General features: G+C 45.2%; 1 protein-coding gene across 1 annotated transcript in view; it reads left to right on the top strand.

The window, feature by feature from the left end:
* The window catches only part of LOC145398634 (uncharacterized), a 49,188-nt gene that overhangs the window by 2,167 nt on the left and 26,593 nt on the right, over positions 1–20,428 (top strand). Inside the window, exon 2 of the mRNA XM_080271442.1 lies at positions 17,700–17,799. Coding sequence (XP_080127568.1) covers positions 17,700–17,799 — 100 coding nt within the window. The remainder of the gene's footprint in view (positions 1–17,699; positions 17,800–20,428) is intronic.

The raw sequence follows: 20,428 nt of genomic DNA, 5'->3' as shown, positions 1-20,428 counted from the left end.
TTTGACGCCTTAGTTTATTTTGTGTACATTGAAAGGCTAACCCATCAAAGAACCATTCACTGGTCGATGTCCTTCATATACTGAACTACCGCTGTTGGAGCCTGTGGCAGTGTGGGACGAGGACGTAACAAGTGGTGTCAGGAGTTGGGCTAGAAAAGTGCTGCAGAGAGGCAATCTTCGACATAGAGCCAGAAGGTGTGCAGACAACAAGCCATGCTAGGCAGGAGGAGGCATCTCTGGCTGCAATCATGAAGTTACTACAGACACATATTAGGAAAAAAAGAACTCTGTCAACAGTTACAAGCACAAAGTGAACAGCTACAGGCACAAAATGAAGAACAGAAAGAGCTCAAGAAAGAACTCAGAGAACAACTACAGACAAAAAGTGAAGAACAGAAACGATGTGAAAGGCTTCAAGAGGCATAACAGGAGCAACAGGAGGAGATACAGCTGAGGATGCAGGGACAATATGACAGTTTCATGGGGGATGTAAAGGAAAAACAGCAACAGTTGAAGGAGGAAGTATGCACTAAGTTTCAGCAGCAAAAGCGTGAGGTATGCAATAACGGAGTGCTGACAGCATTTAAATGACAAGTTGAAGTTAATTTGTGAGAGTCACAGTGGACATGTTGATGATCAACTGTTTTCTCTATACATCCTCATCTTCATAATCATCACCATCATCATATTCATTATCAGTCAGCACCTTCATCAGGATGAAAGTAGGTTATACAAGCGTGGGCGATTGTATGTGTGTATGCACCGACAGAGGATCGAGTGGCAAGAGTGAAAGATGAGTTTTGGGCGAGAGTAGAAGCGTGTATGGACAAGTCTGAGAGGAGCGAGAGAGTGCTATTGATTGGAGACATGAATGGCAAAGTTGGGAATGTACGAGTGGATGGAGTGGTTGGTCAGTGGGGTGTGCCAGCTGACGTAGATAGGAATGGAAGTGCTTTGGTGGACATCTGTGCTTGTAAGGGGTTGGCAATAGCCAACACCTACTTTCGACATAAGATGATCTACCGGTATACATGGATAGTAATGAGGAGGATGGATGGTGAACTTGTTGAACGAAAGGCAACGATAGACTAAGTGTGTGTGGATGAGCAAATGAGAAGACAAGTGTTGGATGCAAGAGTGTGGGGGAATGGAGTCTCGGACCATCACTTAGTGATGGCCAAGGTAGAGCTTCAAAGAAAGTGGTTGAGGAGACGAAGGGGAAGACAGGAGGAAGCAGCTCCTGTGAGAAGAGTGGAGAAATTGCAAGATAGTGAGAAAATGATAGAGTATAAGAGCATAGTGGAAGAAAGATTGGGAAGGTATGAGCTAGAGCAGATGGAAGGGGCGGAAGACGTATGTAAGATATTCATGGAAGAGATAGGCGCAGCGTGTGAGGCGGTTTGTGGAATGAGGAGGAGATGCAAGGGTGTGCAAGGGACAGCATGGTGGAATGATGAGGTGAAACGAGCTGTGGAACAAAAGAAGAAGGCATATAGTGAATGGTTAGCGAGTAGAGGTAGGGGAGAAGATGAGAGAGAGAAGAAAGAGGTATATGTGAGCAGGAGAAGGGAGGTTAAGAGACTGGTGAAGGAGAGTAAGAAGAAAGTGGATGATTGATTGATTGATTGTAGTAAAAACTGGCGGTGCAACTGCTAAGGTCATATGCCGCCGGACAACAAGCTAAAACACATGGCTAATAAATTGTGCATAGTTAATAACTTTTTCTAGAAATAATACACTGAAAACAATAAAAGAATAGTTAAAAGAGGAAACAATTTCTTATAAAAGTGGAAGGAGGCCCGCCTCCTGAAGAAAATCAAAAACATCAGTAAAAACGCTATGGACTCCCCCAAGCATCGAGGAGAGACAGTAGGCACCATCTACCCCTGTATGCCCATGGAGGAATCTCCGACGCAGGTCCCCCAAACTTGGACACTCGACCAGCAAGTGACGGACAGCAAGGGAAACAAAGCAATCTTCACAGTACGGTTGAGTCTCGCCACCCATCAGAATCCATGTGTAAGCCGAGAGTGCCCAATGCGAAGCCTAGCAAGAGCTACATCCAATCGCAGAGGCATGGAAGGGAGAACCCTTGGCACAACCACTCTCTGGAAGACCTCTTTCAGCTTATTATGAGCAACACCATCCCAGCGTCTCTGCCAACACACATGCATTCTGTCCTGCAAGTAAGGTGTTAGTTCAGATGCAGGAAGTGGATATTCTGTTGGGGGCTGTTGAGTAGCCGCAGCCTTGGCCAATGCATCCGCAGTCTCACTGCCCACCACACCAACATGTGCGGGAACCCAGCAAAAATCCACTCTCTTCCCCAGACGACGAATGAGGAACAGCCACTCCTAAATAGCTAAAACTAAGAGATGGGAAGAGTTAAAAGAGTCCAGGGCCAAAAGCGCCCCTTGAGAGTCGCTAAAAATAGTAAAATAATTGTCAGGATGAACAAACACCAACTTCAAGGCTAAAATGTTGGCTGACAACTTCGCAGTAAAAACTGAGGCAACCAAAGGAAGACTACCTCCACGGCTAAAATTGGGAAATACCACTCCAAAACCAACACCTGATGTGGATTTAGAGCCATCAGTATACACAGGCACAGAACCACAATGACTAGAAAAATGTTCTAAAAATAACCTTAAAAGACACTGAGGAGCGACAAAATCCTTTGAACCTGCAATAGGCCTGCACAAAGTTACCTTGGGCAATATCCAAGGCACAACCCTCGGGATTCGAACAGGACTGACAAGTACTGCCGACAAACCAAACCCCTCCATTATATCCTGAACCCTATAGCCAAATGGACAAGGAATGCGAGGGTGTCTACTATAACACAAAAGACAAGACTGTTTTGTCACACCCTCACAGACAAGTGAGTCTGGAAGGCGACGAATCCGGAGCCAGCACCACACTGCAACAGACTGACGCAGTAGATCTAAGGGAGGCACACGAGCTTCCACCAATAAGCTGGGAATTGGAGAGGACCGAAAAGCCCCAGTTGCAAGGCGAAGACCAGTATGATAGACAGCATCTAGAGTTTTTAGTCTTGATTCTGTGGCAGAGGAATATACCTCACAGCCATATGACAGCTTAAAGGTTACAAATACCTGAAACAAATGCAAGAATGTCCTTCGATCAGCATCCCAAGAGGTATGGGACAGAACCCTCAAAAGATTGAGAGCCTTCATACATGATGTTTTAAGATTTGCCAAGTGTGAGACCCATGTGAAACAACAATCAAAAGTCAGGCCCAAGAATTTCGTCTCTGTCACACAACGGAGTCTCCTGCACAAAGATGGAGATCAGGGTCCGGGTGTACCCCCTCCCGTCCTACAGAAGTGCATAGCCACAGTCTTTGAAGGGGAAAACCGAAAACCCTTGGAAGTGGTCCAGGCAGAAATCTTGTCCAAGGCAAGATGCATCCGCCGCTCAATAGCAGACATGTGGGAGCCAGAAAACCATATAGCTAAGTCATCCACATAAAGGGATGAGGATACCCCAGCAGGCACAGTGTCAACGATACCATTAATGGCCACTGCAAATAGGGAAACACTTGAGACACTCCCCTGCGGGACACCTTCCTCCTGGCACAGTGGCACAGAGAGGGTAGAAACTACACGGACCCGAAATACAAGATCAGTCAAGAAGTCTCAAAGCAACACAGGCAGGCGACCACATAAACCAAAGGCATGAAGTTGTTGGAGGATGCCATGGCGCCAGGCAGTGTCACAAGCCTTCTCAAGGTCAAAAAACACAGCCACAAGATGTTGCTTGGAGGCAAAAGCTTCACAGATTGACGCCTCAAGCCTGATAAGGTTGTCTGAAGTGCACCGTAATTTACGGAAACCACTCTGCGACGGAGAGAGAAAGCAACCCTTCTCCAGAAACCACATAAGCATGACATTGACCATCTTTTCGATCAGCTTCCACACACATGATATTAAAGTGAAAGGGCGATAGTTGGAGACTTGGCAATGGTCTTTACCAGGCTTGGGAAAGGGGAGGACAATACCCAACTTCCAACTCCTCGGAATAGAGCCCTCACTCCAAACCCTGTTAAAAAGGTCCAATAAAAACTGAAGTGAATCAGTCGGAAGATGACGCAGCATAGCGTATGGAATATCGTCAGGCCCAGGAGCAGTGTCATGACACTCTGAAAGGGCAGCACGTAGCTAACAGAAGCTGAAATCTAAATTATACAGCTCTCCGCCACAAGAGCGAAAGTCAAGACCCAGCCTCTCCTGATTCCTACGACAGGTGGCAAATAGCTGAGAAGGATCCTTTGTGGAGACAGCATAAAACTGATCTGCAAAAGCAGAGGCTACTGCATCTGATGCAGACACAAGTTCTCCGTGAAGGCACAACACCGGAGGGGAGGGGGCGACAACCTTCCAGATATCTTGCGCACCTTTTTCCACACCACACACAGTGAAGTTGAAGATGTAATTGTAGAAACATACGACCTCCACAAGTTATGGCGAGCATTCATCATGACCCATCTATAGTGAGCACGTGCTTTGCGAAATTGTATTTTTAGAAAAACAACATTATGATTGGCAAAATACCGACGAGCAGCTGCTTTGTAAGTTCCCTTTGCTATGGACCTGTCATCATTCCACCATGGCACAGGTCTCCGGGAAAAAACACCAGAAGTCCGTGGGATAGAATGAACCCCTGCTGAGAAAATGGTCTTAGTAAAATAACATTTGGCATCATCAATAGTTGAAAAATCAGTAACCCTGTTGGCAAATACACATAGTTCCTCAAAGAGAGACCAATCAGACCTGTCCAGACACCAGCATGGCAGACGTGCTACAGGAACAGAGCGAGTAGGCTGGACCACTACAGGGTAATGGTCACTACCATGTAGATCATCCAAAACCTCCCAAGAAAAATCAAGGGCACAGTTAGAGGAGGAGATGGTAAGGTCAATGACAGAATATGTGCCTGTCTGAACATGAAAATGGGTTGGCCTTCCATCATTTAGGACAACCAAATCTAAATCCCCAACCAAAGAGGCAAGAAGATCACCCCGGGGATTTGAAAGTGAGTCACCCCACAAAGGATGGCAGCCATTAAGGTCACCAAGGAGTAGGAAAGGGGGTGGAAGTTGGCTGATAAGGGTTTCTAGATCAGCACGTATAACAGGAATGGAAGGTGGAAGGTACAGACAACAGATGGTATAGCACCTCCCAACGTGCATCAGTACGGCTAGAACTTGAAAGGGCGACTGAATCTGAAAGGAAATAAAGGGGACATCAGAACGGCACAAAATTCCACATCCTTCGCTGTGACCACCAGGAGGAGATGCATGGAAGGCCTTATACCCCCTAATGGAAGGAAACTGTCTGTGCCCCACCATTGTCTCTTGAAGACACACACATAATGGGTTCAAAACAGAGAGTAATAACTGCAATTCCTCCCAATTTGCCATGGCACCTCTACAGTTCCACTGAAGACAGATTGGTACCGATTGAGCCATAGTGATTAGTATTAAATATTATGAACTTAGAAAGCTATGTAGCAACCTCGTTGGGAAGGGAGTGAAAGCCCTTCTTCCTTGGCATGGAGCTCTGCCTCACCAACCGAGAAGGCAATGAAGATTTAGAGTTTCCAGAGGTGGAAGTACCCTTACCCCGAGACATGTCCCGCCCATCGCCAGAATGAGTCCGAAGCACAGAGACCTTCTTGGAAGACCCACGTGCCCCGTCCGCACACCCATGTGAGAGTTCAGCTGGCACCTTGGGGGCAACCGAACCCCCCCCCCCAACCAAATCGTCCAAAGATTGGCCGCTGGGTGACGGATCAGAGGGAGCAAGCGACCGAGCTCTATGAGTATCTAAAGACCCAGGCTCCACCACACCTGAGGAAGAGGCAGGGATGGAAATCCTAGAAGGGCCATCATGAACACCCACAGACTTAGACGCCACCACTGGCTGAGTTGTCGAGCGAAGAGCCCCCTCAGAATTCTCATGTGGTACAGAAGTTTGAACCTTAGAAGGAGGGGAGTCACCCAAAAACGCCTCACTCCTCACTCGTTTGAGGTTGGCAGATGCAACCTCCATCTCTGCACCAGAACTTAAAGCATTAGAAACTATAGTGCCACACTGTAAAGAAGAGTGAGCAACAGTAGCAGAGTGGGCAGATGGTACAGAAGCAGCAGTCGGTACGGAAGTAGCAGCTGATACAGAAGTATGAGAGACACTGTTTTTTTTTGGATACGTCAGGACAAGGATGCATAGGAAGGATATTGGGAGTTTTGGATGTGTCAAAGCAAAGTGTAGCATCGACACGGGTGTTTGTCACAGGAAGAACCGGAGGAACTGGAGTGGGGGAGGTACTCCCAGACGCTGGATGAACCACCGCAGAGAGGACAGCCCAGAGACAGGAGGCACCTCCCTGGAGGAAGCATAGCTGCTTCCAGGCTGCACTCCCTCAGTGGAACCCCCCGGGCAAGAAGGCCGGGAAGTAGAACCCCAAGAATTTGATGGGGCATTGTGTGATGGCAGGGGCACCTGCCGGGTAGCTTTATGGTGAGACAACGCAGCAGCAAAGGTAACCCCAGGGCGAATGAACCGCTCCCGTACCCTGGCCTTTGCCTCAGAAAAGGAAATTTTCTCCTTCGTTCGGACAGAAATGATCTCGTATTCATATTTGTATACCTCGCAATCCCTTGAGGAGGCTGCATGTGCTCCTCCACAGTTCAAACATTTAGAGGGTTGAGAACAATCATCTATACCATGAGAAAATCCACCACAATTTCCACATACCTCAGGAAGGGCAGACGCTTCCCACCTGCAAGAACGGTGGACGTGACCAAATCTTTGACAATAATAGCATCTTCTAGGTTGGGGAACATAAGGTTTAACCTTTAGCTTCCACCACGCAGCAGTGATACCCTCCGGCAAGGTAAGACGGTCAAATGTCAAGATAAGAGTGGGCGTGGGGGTTAAAACCCCATCAACCTTCTTCATAATTCTCTGTGCTTCTAGAACACCCTGAGGAGCCAGCCCCTCTAAGAGGGAAGAATCAGAATATGAGATCAAGTCACGAGAATACACAACCCCTCGGGACTGATTTAGGACCAAATGACGAGAGGCAGATATAGAATAATCAGCGACCATAGTTAGGGACTGGATGCGTGAACTCTCCTCTTCATTCTTGGCTTCTAACAACAGAGAACCATCACCCTGCAAAAGGACCTTGGGGGCAAATCCACATGCTGTAACCAGACCACTGTGAATCTTAACCCGCCCCGTCCCGACGACGTATGGGTACGTTGCAACGATTTGCATTTGCCAGTCCCGGCGACGTACCAGTACGTCGTGCAATTGCAAGGTCGCTAATTTGCACAATTTTCAATTTTCGCATGTGATTTTTCGTATGTATACACGGGACACCTTCCTCTATTCCTGTACAAGATACCAAGCAGGGACAATGCCTTACACTGCATAACCTCCCCCCTCCCCCCCTCACGCCATTGTCTTGGCAAAGGACCTGTTACCAGTGACCTGGCTAGTAAAGTTATTCAGGGCCAGAGTGATTCCCCAATCGATGACAATGTGGAGGACAATGTTTACATAGCATTAGAAGAAGAAACAGCCAGAAATAATGATCAGGTAGTGTGGCAAAAATAGGTCAGTTATGGTGATTAGTTAGTGAGTGAAACAATGCTTATAATGCCTTTATTACTGCTTGAAAACCAATATACTGTCATACTACATAAACATTCGTACCAAGTAAATAAATAAATACCGTTTATGAGTGGATAAAATAGTTACCCTCCCATAGAACTCGTTTTCTTTGGTGCCAGCATGTTAGAAAACCCACTCAGGTAAGGAGGAACTACTACCTGGATTGGGCACTTTAAACCTCAGGTGAGCGATTTCTCTATGAATTTTCGATGTTTCTCACCAAAAGTGAAGGTTTTAGCCAAAAAAAAATAAATCAAAATACCTCAGGACTGGGGGATGTCGGAGGTGCGGAAAACCTTGGGACGTGACGGGTTAAAACAGTTCAGGTTCTGGAAGGAAGTACCATCATCCGTTTTGAGGACTATATGCTTTGTGTAGGAGTGTTTCACAAAGACACCAGGGAATAACTCGATGCAGGGAACATCTAAAGTCGCAGTTTTGGCAGACGACCCGGAGGGTACAGCGTCGTCGGCCAGAGAGTGACCACTTGATGCCGACTCGTGTGGCTGGTCACCGACCACACGAGTGGATAAAAAATTGTTTAATATATCCATATATATATTGGTGAATATGGATTGGCACCAGGAGGCAAGGGAAACCGCCTACCAGGGACTGAGGGGACCAAGCACGGTCTGATGGGAGCGGGGTACCTCGTCCCCAGAGGGTGTCCCCAAAAGGACACCCTGTGATGCGAAAGTTCTCTCCCACCAGTGGAGAGACCCCCTTCCCCAACACTCCCCAGCCCAGACACCCAACCAACCAACTCGGGACAGCACCGAGGCGATCCCTCTGGAGGGCAGCACCGATGACCCTTACGGGTAACCTACGTTTCGGTCAGCGCTTAGTCAGACCCCTCACCCACAACCCCACCCTCGTGGGAGACCCTGCCAGATGTTGTTACATCCACGGGCAGGCTCGTGGGATCACAGGGGCACGCAAGCCCCCCCACCACGACAAGGTGGCTGCCCATGGGGGGGATTTTTGATAGAGTTTTCATCATAAATATCAAAGACAATGTCTAATCTGTCATTATTTGATGCTTCATGAAGGGCCTTTGACAAAACCAAGATGCAATGTTTCCAAAGATTTTCTTCTCTCCTTTTATCTTGTGAACAACAGCCATTCCATCTACTATGCAAGCAGATGATGGAGGAATTACTTCCTATGCAGATACATTTTTTGTAACTCCTTGGAAAGTACAGACTTGGCCATTTTCCTCGGCAGGCCATCAGCTGTAGCAAGCAACCATGGCAAGGGACCTAGTGCGAATTTTAAAACCTTCTTCATGTCAAGTTCCTGTGTCTGTGCCATCATTGGTATATATCAAAGAGTCAAGTGGTTTCTCTCAAAATGGCATGTCTGCCATTGGTTTTCACTCTCTTGGTTTTACAGGTTTCACTGAAAATCTTAAGCTTCATTCTGGGAATATCATAGAATTTGATCAGTGGAGGACTGGTCTCTAGTCTCTTCATTTTAAAGTTCACGTAAGCATTTTCACCACGATTATGTGCTTCTTTTAGATATGCTACAACATCAACTGGAGCTACAGTGGCACTTACAGTGTTGACAAGCTCGCTTGATTCTTTGAAAGGATTCACCAAGTCACCTACGACACTAATCACTGAACAAACAGCAGTTTCGTGTTTCACCATTCGTGGCATGTGCAGATCTGCATGCTGCACGTCTGGTTTGTTTAGCTGAACTATCTCAACCAACATCCTGACGTAAGTACTTCTGTACTCTGCAGTTAGATAGTATTGTCTGAACCACCGGTATTCAAACTAAAGCAACAAGTTCCACCTGCAGTTTTGGTATCTTTGTTGGCTGTTTCTTCTGTTGCCTGGTCAACAGAGATGCGACCAAATGTACTGGAGTCTCCTATCTGACCAGCAAACCAGCCTTCTTTGAAACTGTCATAGACATCTGGATTTGTCAGACAAGTAAGACATGTCAGCAAAATACACACTGAGATAGTGTGCATAGTTGACTTTGTCATATGCAGGGCACCATGGAATAAATGAATGGATGCATGCTATATGGAGCTCCCAATTTCACTCCCTTGTAGCCCGTAGCAGACCAAGCAATACAGTGACAGTGACAATGTAGTACACCCAGAATTCTGACAAGTACCATCGTCATGTTGAAGAAAATCTATGCATAATGCAAAGTAATGAAGCAAACCATCAAGTTCCGCATTTGACATCGTCTCTTCATACAGCTCTGATCAAAGATTTTCATGAAGGTCATAAATAATTTATAGTCCTTCTTCAATGTGTGGTGAATAATTTTGTTCCACCCATGGGACGAATTCCTCGTAGACAATGTGGTGTAAAGTTTCATATATACGTTTGTGGGTCCTCACTGCTCTCTTGTACTGGTGGTCTCCCATGACACCAGTGACTGATCCTTCTACATAATGTCTTTCAACCCGCCATCTTGAAACTGTTTTCCAATAGTGGAAAGTAGATTGCACATAGTATGGAATGCTCCTATCTGCAAGATTACATTCATGGATCTGTCTGCATGTTTCCACACAATCTTTACAGCCTTAGCATAGATTGCCTGATCAAACACAACTGCTATTTTGGAAAGGTTGAGAGTGTCCCTGATCTGCACTGAGTGCTTTAATACTTCATGTATGGTTTCCATATCAGTTGCTGAGCCATTTATAGTTGGGAGATATCCAATGTTATCTTTTTGTCGCTGTCAGGTCTCTTCTCATGACAATTTTGACGCCTGTCCATCCCATCACTTGTTCGTTGTCTCCTTCGATTTGTCTTGTAAGCATCCATAGAAAATTCTTCTTGTGTGCCTCAGCAATCACACTAGTTCTATCACAGTTAACACTTTTGAGGTTAGAAGGACCGACTTGCTTCCCTGGTACGTAGACAGTCAAGGGGTCCTCGTGTAATGTCAGGCTTCTTTTCTTGTTTTCTGAATAACTGGAAGAGGAGGTTTGTATGGCTTTGGTCCAAATATCTGTGGCTGTACAATTATGCCATTAACTCTGTGAACTGTTCCCTCTGCTGTCAGGGTCTCTTCAAGTTGATCAATGTTGTCCCATGCAAGAGTTGTCAATACATGATGTTGTATATTTTCTCGCAGGATAATGTTATCCTTAGCACCAGCGAGCTTTACCAGGCACATAGCAGTTTCATTTTCTTCTATAGTAGTATATGACACTCCATGACCAAACCTGTTCAAAATCCGGATAAGCTCGACATTGCTGGTCAGTGCCTTTACAGCAGATGGCAGAAGTACATGTTTAGGTGGAACTTGAGATCCCCCATTCACTGCGTATAAAAGATCCTGAGCAAGTGAGTCTACTAGCAGTGAACTTAGTTTTAAGAATTGTTTGGGAGGCACATCTCCACTGATCAGTGCAAAAAGGAGCTTTCTTACATTTTCTGGTATTTCCACACTACTAGTTAGGGCTGAGGCTAGAAACGGTCATTGTCTATTTTCATCCTGGTCTTTTATAACAGATCTTAGGTGTAACGCTGTGCTCTCCAATGTCTGCTGAACATAAATATAGTTTTCCTGAAGTATTTTCAGCTTGCTCTTCAGTTGCTGATTTTCACGTGCCAGGTCATAGGCAGTTAAGCTGTATGCAGATCCCAAGAGCTTTCCCTTTTCATCGGCAAATATATGAAGCACGTCTCCAAGATTATCTTCAAGGTTCCCTCGAAGGGGTTTCTTGGTGGACTCTCGTATTTCCACTCCAAGGGAAAGCATGCGGTCCTGTAACACATCTGTGAGCTCTGCAAATTTCATAACTCTGAGTGATTTAAACAATTCACATCGGATATACTGCAACAAGTGGTCATAGGAATCCCTTTCAGCCTCCTTGTAACCAGAGTCCTCAGGATCACATAGAGTGCCTGTATCAGTACCGTCTTCCATGCCTTTTAACCCGTCACGTCCCGAGGTTTTCCGCACCTCCGACATCCCCCAGTCCCGAGGTATTTTCGAATTTTTTTTTTTTGGCTAAAACCTTCGTTTTTGGTGAGAAACATTGAAAATTCATAGAGAAATCGCTCACCTGAGGTTTAAAGTGCCCAATCCAGGTAGGAGTTCCTCCTTACCTGAGTGGGTTTTCTAACATGCTGGCACCAAAGAAAACGAGTTCTATGGGAGGGTAACTATTTTATCCCTCATAAACGGTATTTATTTATTTACTTGGTACGAATGTATATGTAGTATGACAGTATATTGGTTTTCAAGCAGTAATAAAGGCATTATAAGCATTGTTTCACTCACTAACTAATCACCATACCTGACCTATTTTTGCCACACTACCTGATCATTATTTCTGGCTGTTTCTTCTTCTAATGCTATGTAAACATTGTCCTCCACATTGTCATCGATTGGGGAATCACTTTGGCCCTGAATAACTTTATTAGCCAGGTCACTGGTAATGGGTCCTTTGCCAAGACAATGGCGTGAGGGGGGGAGGGGGGAGGTTATGCAGTGTAAGGCATTGTCCCTGCTTGGTATTTTGTACAGGAATAGAGGAAGGTGTCCCGTGTATACATACGAAAAATCACGTGCGAAAATTGAAAATTGTGCAAACTAGCGACCTTGCAATTGCACGACGTACTGGTACGTTGCCGGGACTGGCAAATGCAAATCGTTGCAACGTACCCATACGTCGTTGGGACGGGGCAGGTTAAGTTGGTATAAAGTCTGCAGCAGGACTTAAGATACTATGCTTCTGCTGCAACAAGCTCTCTTGAGGCAGGAGCTAGAATTCTGGTGTCATTATGCTTTGTTGCCACTTCTGGTATCTTGAGTCTGCTTGTAATTCAACACACTTTATCAAAGGTTCTTGTCCCTCTTATGTATTGTGATGCCTTTTCTGGTGGGCAAAATATACAAGTTTTATCCAAAACTCTTCAGGCTGAGGCCTGTTCCCTTATGGAACATCGCTTCACCTGTGAAAGGGAGCAGTCATCTTTGCCTTCAAATTGATACAAATCACACTTCATAGTGAACATCTGGCGACATTTTCTATGGTAAAATACCTCTGGCACATCTCCCTCTCTTACGGCTGGAGCAATGTGCAGCAACGGTGTGTGCTGTCTTATTCTGGCAGTTCTAAGAAGAGTGTTCCAAGAATCATACTTTCTTGGTGATACGAGATCACAATGTGGAACATCGTCGCCAGAATGGATTATGCATGCCTCCTCTGTATGCTGATCCATCTTCAGGGTGCAGAATAACGTTCACTCACGCACCTGATAAGGAATGAAACAAGATGAAAAATTAGCATACGGTGAGGTAAGCACAGGTAAGCCGAGTAAGTATATCACAATTTTCTAGAATTATATCATTCCAGGGAAGTATACTTATTTAAGGCTTATGAGAATGCCAGGAGCTACGTGGCAGTATATTGCAGGGGGTCAAATTTGGCGCCGTTTTTCACGACAACAATCATTTGGATTCTAATGATACTTGACAATCTTATCCCTTTTTTTTTTTTTTTTAATGCAGGTTCATTTATTACTAAGTGGATGTTGATAAAATTTTGCATAATGTCTTCCTATAACCAACACTCCACTCAACAAAACATGAATTACAAACAACACAATGATCCTTAAAAGTCAGTTAAACCCACATGTGCACACACCCCTCCATCAACCCTTTTTTCGAATCTTCAGAAAACAGATTTTCAACACAACTTTGCGGTTGTCTAGCCAGTGTAAGCTACCTGTTTGGGATTGCTATCATGCAGAATGGAGGAGGTTCAGTCAGTTTTACTTGTGGCCTTGTGAAGTTAGTATAGCTCTGGAGTTGTGAAGCAGACAGTGTAATTACTTGGAAAATAAAGACAACGAAAGTCAGAAGCATGTGTTATTACGATGCCTGAGTTGATCTTGTGTACATTGAAAGGCTGACCCTACGAAGAATTATTCATTGGGCAATGTCCTTCCCATACTGAGCTACTGCTGTTGGAGCCTGTGGCAGTGTGGGACGGGGACCTAAGAATCTAAATATTTGAAAAAAAAATAACTTGCCTAAATATATGAAAAAATCCAAAAATCACAACCCCTCCAATATCCGGATCAATAGAGCCATCGGTAGGTTCGGATATTGGTTTCGTCCGGATATTGGGCCCCAGCTTATGGACTTGTACTTATGGACCCTAACTCAGAGAAACACCTATACAACTCCCTCCGGACATGCATAGCACCTATTTAACACCCAAATCACACCAATAAGGCACATAAATGACTGAAATAAATGCAAAAGAAACATAAAATGTGGGTTTAGAAGTATGTTCATACATTAATAAACATTCTGGTACTTATGGACTCTAACCGAACCTAACTCTGAAAAACACATTCCTACTGCACATGCATGAGGTAAGTATAGTATGGAAAGAAGTACAGTATGACACATTCTGGTAAGTATAGTATGGAAAAAAGTACAATATGAAACATTCTGGTAAATATAGTATGGAAAATAGTACAACATGAAACATTCTGGCTACTTACAGCAAGTTCCTGGCCACCTCGATGAATAACCGCCTCCTCTCGGACTCTGACAGTAAGAACGATTTCCTGAAGCACTTGCACTACACTCTTCCTGAAGTCTTGCACTGAACTTAGTCACTAACACACAGAAGTCCGTTCTTTTCACAGTGTTCACTTTAGTCCAAATAATGTTCCATTTTACTTTAAGTGTTGCACATTAACTTTTCCCAAGTTTTTTTAAATTTCCAAAGCCAAAACAAAGAAGGTTAGTTACGTTAAATTTCTTTTCTACTGAGTCTTTTCTCCCAACTTGAAAACCTTAACACAACACACCGTTTTTTTTCACTGCACAACACTCAAAATTCCCGTGTGGTCTAGTGGAGAAGTTCTTGCTGTTTATTCACTGTCAGAGTCCGAGAGTATCACTGGCAGGCGACCAAGGGGTGCATCGGTGGGTCGTGGTGATGGCGTACCGACTACAGAAGACTCTGAAGATAGCCGCAAACTCACATCGAGCGGTGACTCCACTGTAGCTGATGTGCTGGGCTGTGGCTCGGAGCATGAGGGCCTGTCTTGGGGAGGCAACGGAGTGGAACCAGGGCTTGGCACAGCGGGGGTCACGGGCCTGAAAAAACTGTCAATCGTTGACTGACGCAAGGACCGACGATTCTGGCGATTGATGATGCGCTGCCGGAAAGCACGCACTTCCTCCACGAGTCCCAAGGGCCCCATCTCCCTGTCGCAGTCCGGGTGTTCCAGGTAGTCTAGGACGAACTCTAAATGTTCCCGGAGTGCGCTCAGCTTGGGGATGGCTGGAGTAGTGTCCTGCTGAGAGGAGTCCGCATCATCATCGCCTTCGTCGTCGGAATCTTCAAGTTCGGGACTGACACCAGCAACCGAAGACGCAATCTCGATATCAGACAACGTCTGATACCCAGGATCGCCCTCGTCGTCGTCCAACCACTCACGAACATCGTCCACATCAACATCGTCGCCGTGCGTACGTAGCCGTGCATGGAAGTCATCCACGTCAAACCCTAGGAAATCGTACTTCACATCTGTTCCGAGAAGCAGACGAGACCAACCTTTTTCAAGAGTTTTCACAGGGACTTCCTTCCTTGCACTAGCCCAGTTGTACAGCGCAGACTTGATGTTGTAGCGGCGAAGGTTTTCCAAAGTCCGCTTGCCTCGAATGTCACGTCCTTCCCTGCGCTTGTCCTCGTCCTCGAGGACAACCATCACCTCATCCAGGAACTTCCGACGGTACAGGTGCTTTGTTGCCACGATCACTCCTTGGTCCATTGGTTGAATGAGAGCAGTCGTATTAGGTGGCAGAAACATGCACCTAATACGGCCATTTTCAGCAACCAAGTCCTTGTCGCACGGGTGGGCAGGTGCATTGTCGAGGAGAAGGAGAGCCTTTACCTGGTCGCGAGGAATTCCCAGTGTCTTCGTCTGGTACTGGATGACCTCCCTGACGAAGTGATGGTGAAACCAGTCTTTGAAAATCACAGCTGTGAACCATGCTTTCAAAGAATGGTACCAAACGACAGGAAGGACATCCATCACCCCACGAAGGCACCGAGGCTGCTTTGCACGGCCAACAATAATGGGCTTAAGCCGGTGCATGCCGTTAGCATTGGCACAACACAAAGCAGATATCCGTTCCTTAGAAAGCTTGCGGGCAGGTACACGCTTCTCCGTCTCATCGGCTAGAGTGTTCGTTGGCACCGAGCGATAGAATAGGCCAGTTTCGTCAGCGTTATACACTTGACCGAGAGTGAGGCCCTCCCTGTTGATCAAGCCTTTCACCTTGTGCCGAAACTCGTCCACTCCATCCTCGTTAGCGTCCAATGCTTCGCCATGTGCTTTACGGTTAGTAAGGCCATGTCGTAACTTGAACGCGAAGAGCCAACCCTCGGATGCCTTGAAGTCAAGGGCGTCGTGAAGCCTTGCAAACTTCTCAGCAGCAGCCTTCAGCTCTGTTCCACGTACCATCACACCAGCTGCACATTGCTGTCGATACCAAATCAACGTGGAGCGGTCGATCTCTGCATACTTGGGGGTAAACATAACCTTTCTCTCCACGTTGCGTTTGCTTCTCGACGAGAAGTCAGCCGTGTACTGCATGAGCTTGTCTCGGGAACGCTTGATATCGAACAAAGTCGACCGGGCCAGGTTGAACTCGCGGAGAATGCGTGAGGAAGACCAACCCGCATCAACCTTCTCCAATATCTCCCGTTTCTTCTCCAGAGTCAACACCACTCTCTTCCTTTTCTCAGGAGGCGGGGCCATCATCACACGCACTAAGAGTAGGGCAGAGAGCAGCAGGAGGCCTTGCAGCAAGTACGGCACCACCACAAAAGCGAGCACGTGGGCAGCCATGGCGAACAGCGTAGGTCTTGTCGCGGTGAGAGACAGGCAGGAAGTGGGGAGGATGCAGTGGCGCTCTATCGGACGTCGGAGGAATGACGAACCAAAACAATGCTCTCACGCAGCGTGCGCGGCAAGTTCAAAATACGGACGGCAAAAAATCGATTTTTAAAAATTTTTTTTTGGATTTTCGGACCATTTTGGGAATGTTTGATCCCAGGACGATAAGGTTTGGTTAGTGGGGATGTTCGGTTATTGGGCGTCCGGATATTATAGTGATTACTGTATATGAAATAAGTCATAATCTGTGAAAAAATAAGTTCAATTTAAATGCTTGAAAATTAAAATCAAAGTATGTGAATTATAAAAAAAAGGTAAATATACGAAAAATCATTTAAGATTTAAATCATTAAAAAAATCACTTACATGTAAATATATCAATGACCATAATGTCTAAATCTATGAAAAAAAATGCTTCAAATCTAACTCCATAAAAGAATCGGCCATAAGAGCATTAGTAACACTAGCTCGGTTACGGTTTCAATTTGGACCCATGTTAATAAAGTGTTATTGGTTAAAGATTCCCTCACTTATAATTCTCCAGTTATGTTCTTTCCTCCTGGCACTCTGATCTCCGCTTCATGTACCATTTTTGCTCTATGTGCTAAGTTTGATTTTCCCAGGATGATTACACGTCCATTTTTGTTTTTTTTCTCAAGCAAAACTTCACCTATACTTACCTAGCAAAGAAATAACCATAACTTGGTACTCAGGAAACAAAGCTGTCCTGACCTAGACTTGCCTGGGTAACAAATAGTGCGAAAGTGGGACAGAGAAGGGAAAACATTCTCCTTGAACACCTAGGCTGGTATTCATGTCGGTTAAGAAATCTCCTTAACCCCTTTTCCTCAACGACGCATTTTGCTTTTAACACCTTACTGTCCTTGTTTGTGTTATATAATTACTTATAACATCACCATACTCTTCATAAATAACTTACAAAGGATTTTGACTACCCATATTAAAAAATAAATCGCTAAGGAGGAGATGTTAGGGAGATTCCTTAACCGACGAGAATACGGACCGGTGTGTATTTCTGCATCCCTCTATAAAGTGTCATAATACTCACAGACCTCTTTGTGAGCAGGTCAGTGCGATTTCTACGTTGGCCGGAGCACCTACTTTCCAATGCCACTGGCGATATTGGCGCAGAAAAACAGTCCTGTTTCGCCTGCTGTGGATAGGGGGTAAGTATGCTGAAGAGAATGATCAAAACATGATGAAAAACACTCATTACACCCATATATGCGTGGCCAAATAGGCTTCACAAACGCTAATCCAGTGACTTGCGTTTTTAAAGTGATATATTCATGTTAAGTAGAGTGACAATTTGGGAGTCCGAAGATAGGAAACGTGGAGGACTAAGAAGAAATATGGTTAATGGAAGTAGTTGCAGTACAGTAGCCTAGTAGAGGTAATAATAGTAACAGTGGTGATGATAGTAAAAGTAGCAGTAGTAACAATGGTGGTGGTAGCAATAGTAGCATTGGTGAGGATAGGAAACGTAGAGGACTAAGAAGAAGAATTATGGATAATGAAAGTAGTTAGTAGGAGGGGTAATATTAGTAACAGTGGTGGCGGTAGTAATAGCAACACTGGTGGTGGCAGCAACATTAGTAGTATTGATGGTAGTAGCAGTAGGAGTAGTAAACGTAGAATAGTAGTAGTAGTAGTAGTAGTAGCTATATTGGTGGTGGGAGTAGTAGTAGTAGTAATAGTAGTAATATTGGTGGTGGTGGTAACAGTAGTAGCAGTAATACTGGTGGTGGTGGTAGCAGTAGTAGTTGCAGTAGTAGTAGTGCATTCATCATGATGAAGTAAGCGACCTCACTGCGAAAATGCTACAGTAAATATGCCATGATGTCACCATAGAGCCAGCTCTGCTTCCTCTAGACGGTGAGCACTTCATACACAGAACAGCAAACACATCAAATGATGCAAGAGTGGATGTCAGTGCTCGAGATTTCAGGACACCTGGGCAGAAGGCTTTCTTCGACTTTAGGTTATCTGATCCTCTGGCAGCAATCCGTCTCTCGGGGCTGCACACAAGAGGAATGAACAGGAAACAATAAAAAAAGGATCCAGCATGTGGATCACGTCGATTCACTGCCCTTGTTTTCACAACATCAGGTGGGATGGGTCCAGAGGCGGTAAGATTCTCCTCGAAACTGGCACAAGTTCTTTCTGAGAAGAAGCATCAACCGCAGAGTTCTGTTATGACCAGGATGAGATGTTGACTGTCATTCTCCCTCTTGGGGTTTGCACTCCTATGCCTCAGAGGCACAAGATCATCAGCCCTCAGGCCTGTCTCTCTGGCGGGTATGAATTACGAAGCTACTGTGGTCGCGAGCAGTATAGACGAGCGACTCCAATAGATTTGTCTTTATAAGCACTGTTATGTTAATGAGAAAAATAAAGTAATAAAAGTAGTACTCTATGGCTGGTAACCACAGTTGTTGTCGTGTTTTGGGCCAACAGATTGTATGATAAGGGACAGTGTTAACCTTCACATTCGATTCCAAATGGTGAACTGTATTATGTAAGTTGGTTTTGATCTTCACAATATAATTCCCAAATGGATGGAGGTGAAATTAGAAAAAAGTCGTCGTCGTCGTCGTCGTAGTAGTAGTAGTAGTGGTGGTGGTGGTGGTGGTGGTGGTGGTAGCAGCAGTAGTATAAGTAGCAGCAGCAGGAGCAGTAGTAGTAGTAGTAGTAATGGTGGTGAAGGTGGTGTGGTGGTGGTGGTAGCAGTAGTAGTCGCAGTGGCAGTAGTAGCAGCAGTATATTATTATTTTTCTTAATTGTTGTTTTTTTGGTAGTAGTAGTAGTACTGTAGTAGTAGTAGTAGTAGTAGTAGTTGTTGTTGTTGTTGTTGAAGTAGTCGTAGTAGTAGCAGTAGCAGTAGTAGTGACGATGGTGGTGTTGGTGTGGTGGTGGTAGTAGTAGTAGTAGCAGTAGCAGCAGCAGCGGTATATTATTCTTATTATATTCATTTGTTGTTGTTTTTCTTGTTTTCACCCCAGGCTCATCTAGACGTGAATCTGGTGTAATTTACTTGTCGTCAGTTTACCATCATGGAGAGGGCAATGTTATATTGTTGATTAAAACGTACATGGAAATTGAAATTAACAAATACAGATCTGTGTGTGTGTGGGGGGGGGGGGTTATGCCAGTTGATCTGATACTACATGAGTCCTTGAGTTACAGACAAAATAATTATCTCTGGGTCATGGCTCTTTGATACCTTCAGATGAGGTAAGGTCTATCTGTCTGTCTATCTGCCAATCCATCTATCTATAGCCAGACGTCTTAATCCCCTGAGGGGTGACCACAAACAAATCGTCTCCCAGTTGTCCTGTCCTCTGCATTTTGCTGCCCTCTTTCCAATTGACACTCCGCTCTCTCATCATCCGCCCATTTTATTCTTGGTCTCCCTGTCGCCCTTCCTCCTTCCATCTCATTCACATACACTCTCCTTCTCAGTTTCTCATTCTTCATCCTCTCCACATGGCCACATGAGGTAAGGTACAACATAAAAACATACGAAAGCGCTAAACCCTTAACGTTGCTTACATTCATCATCACATCCAGTGGACTGAATTATGCTGTTGAGTTGCGGTTTTCCTCTAGTCCATCATCCTACCCCTCGTGGGACAGGACTGGGACTGAGAGGCTTTTTTCCGGTTGAATGGGGGTAACACTGGGAAGTTGTCCCTCTACAGCACAAATATATAAATGAATATGTGGCTAAGCACGCTTTGGTAACTGAGGAAGTGAAAAAAAAAAAACATGAAGGATGGAAAACATTAATGTATG

The sequence above is a fragment of the Coenobita brevimanus genome, chromosome 46 (genome assembly GCF_032717465.1).
Source record: "Coenobita brevimanus isolate Jiangsu-jjx chromosome 46, ASM3271746v2, whole genome shotgun sequence".
Taxonomy (NCBI): domain Eukaryota; kingdom Metazoa; phylum Arthropoda; class Malacostraca; order Decapoda; family Coenobitidae; genus Coenobita; species Coenobita brevimanus.
Note: the sequence above shows the minus strand (reverse complement) of the source record. Positions and strands in the feature narration are given on the sequence as shown.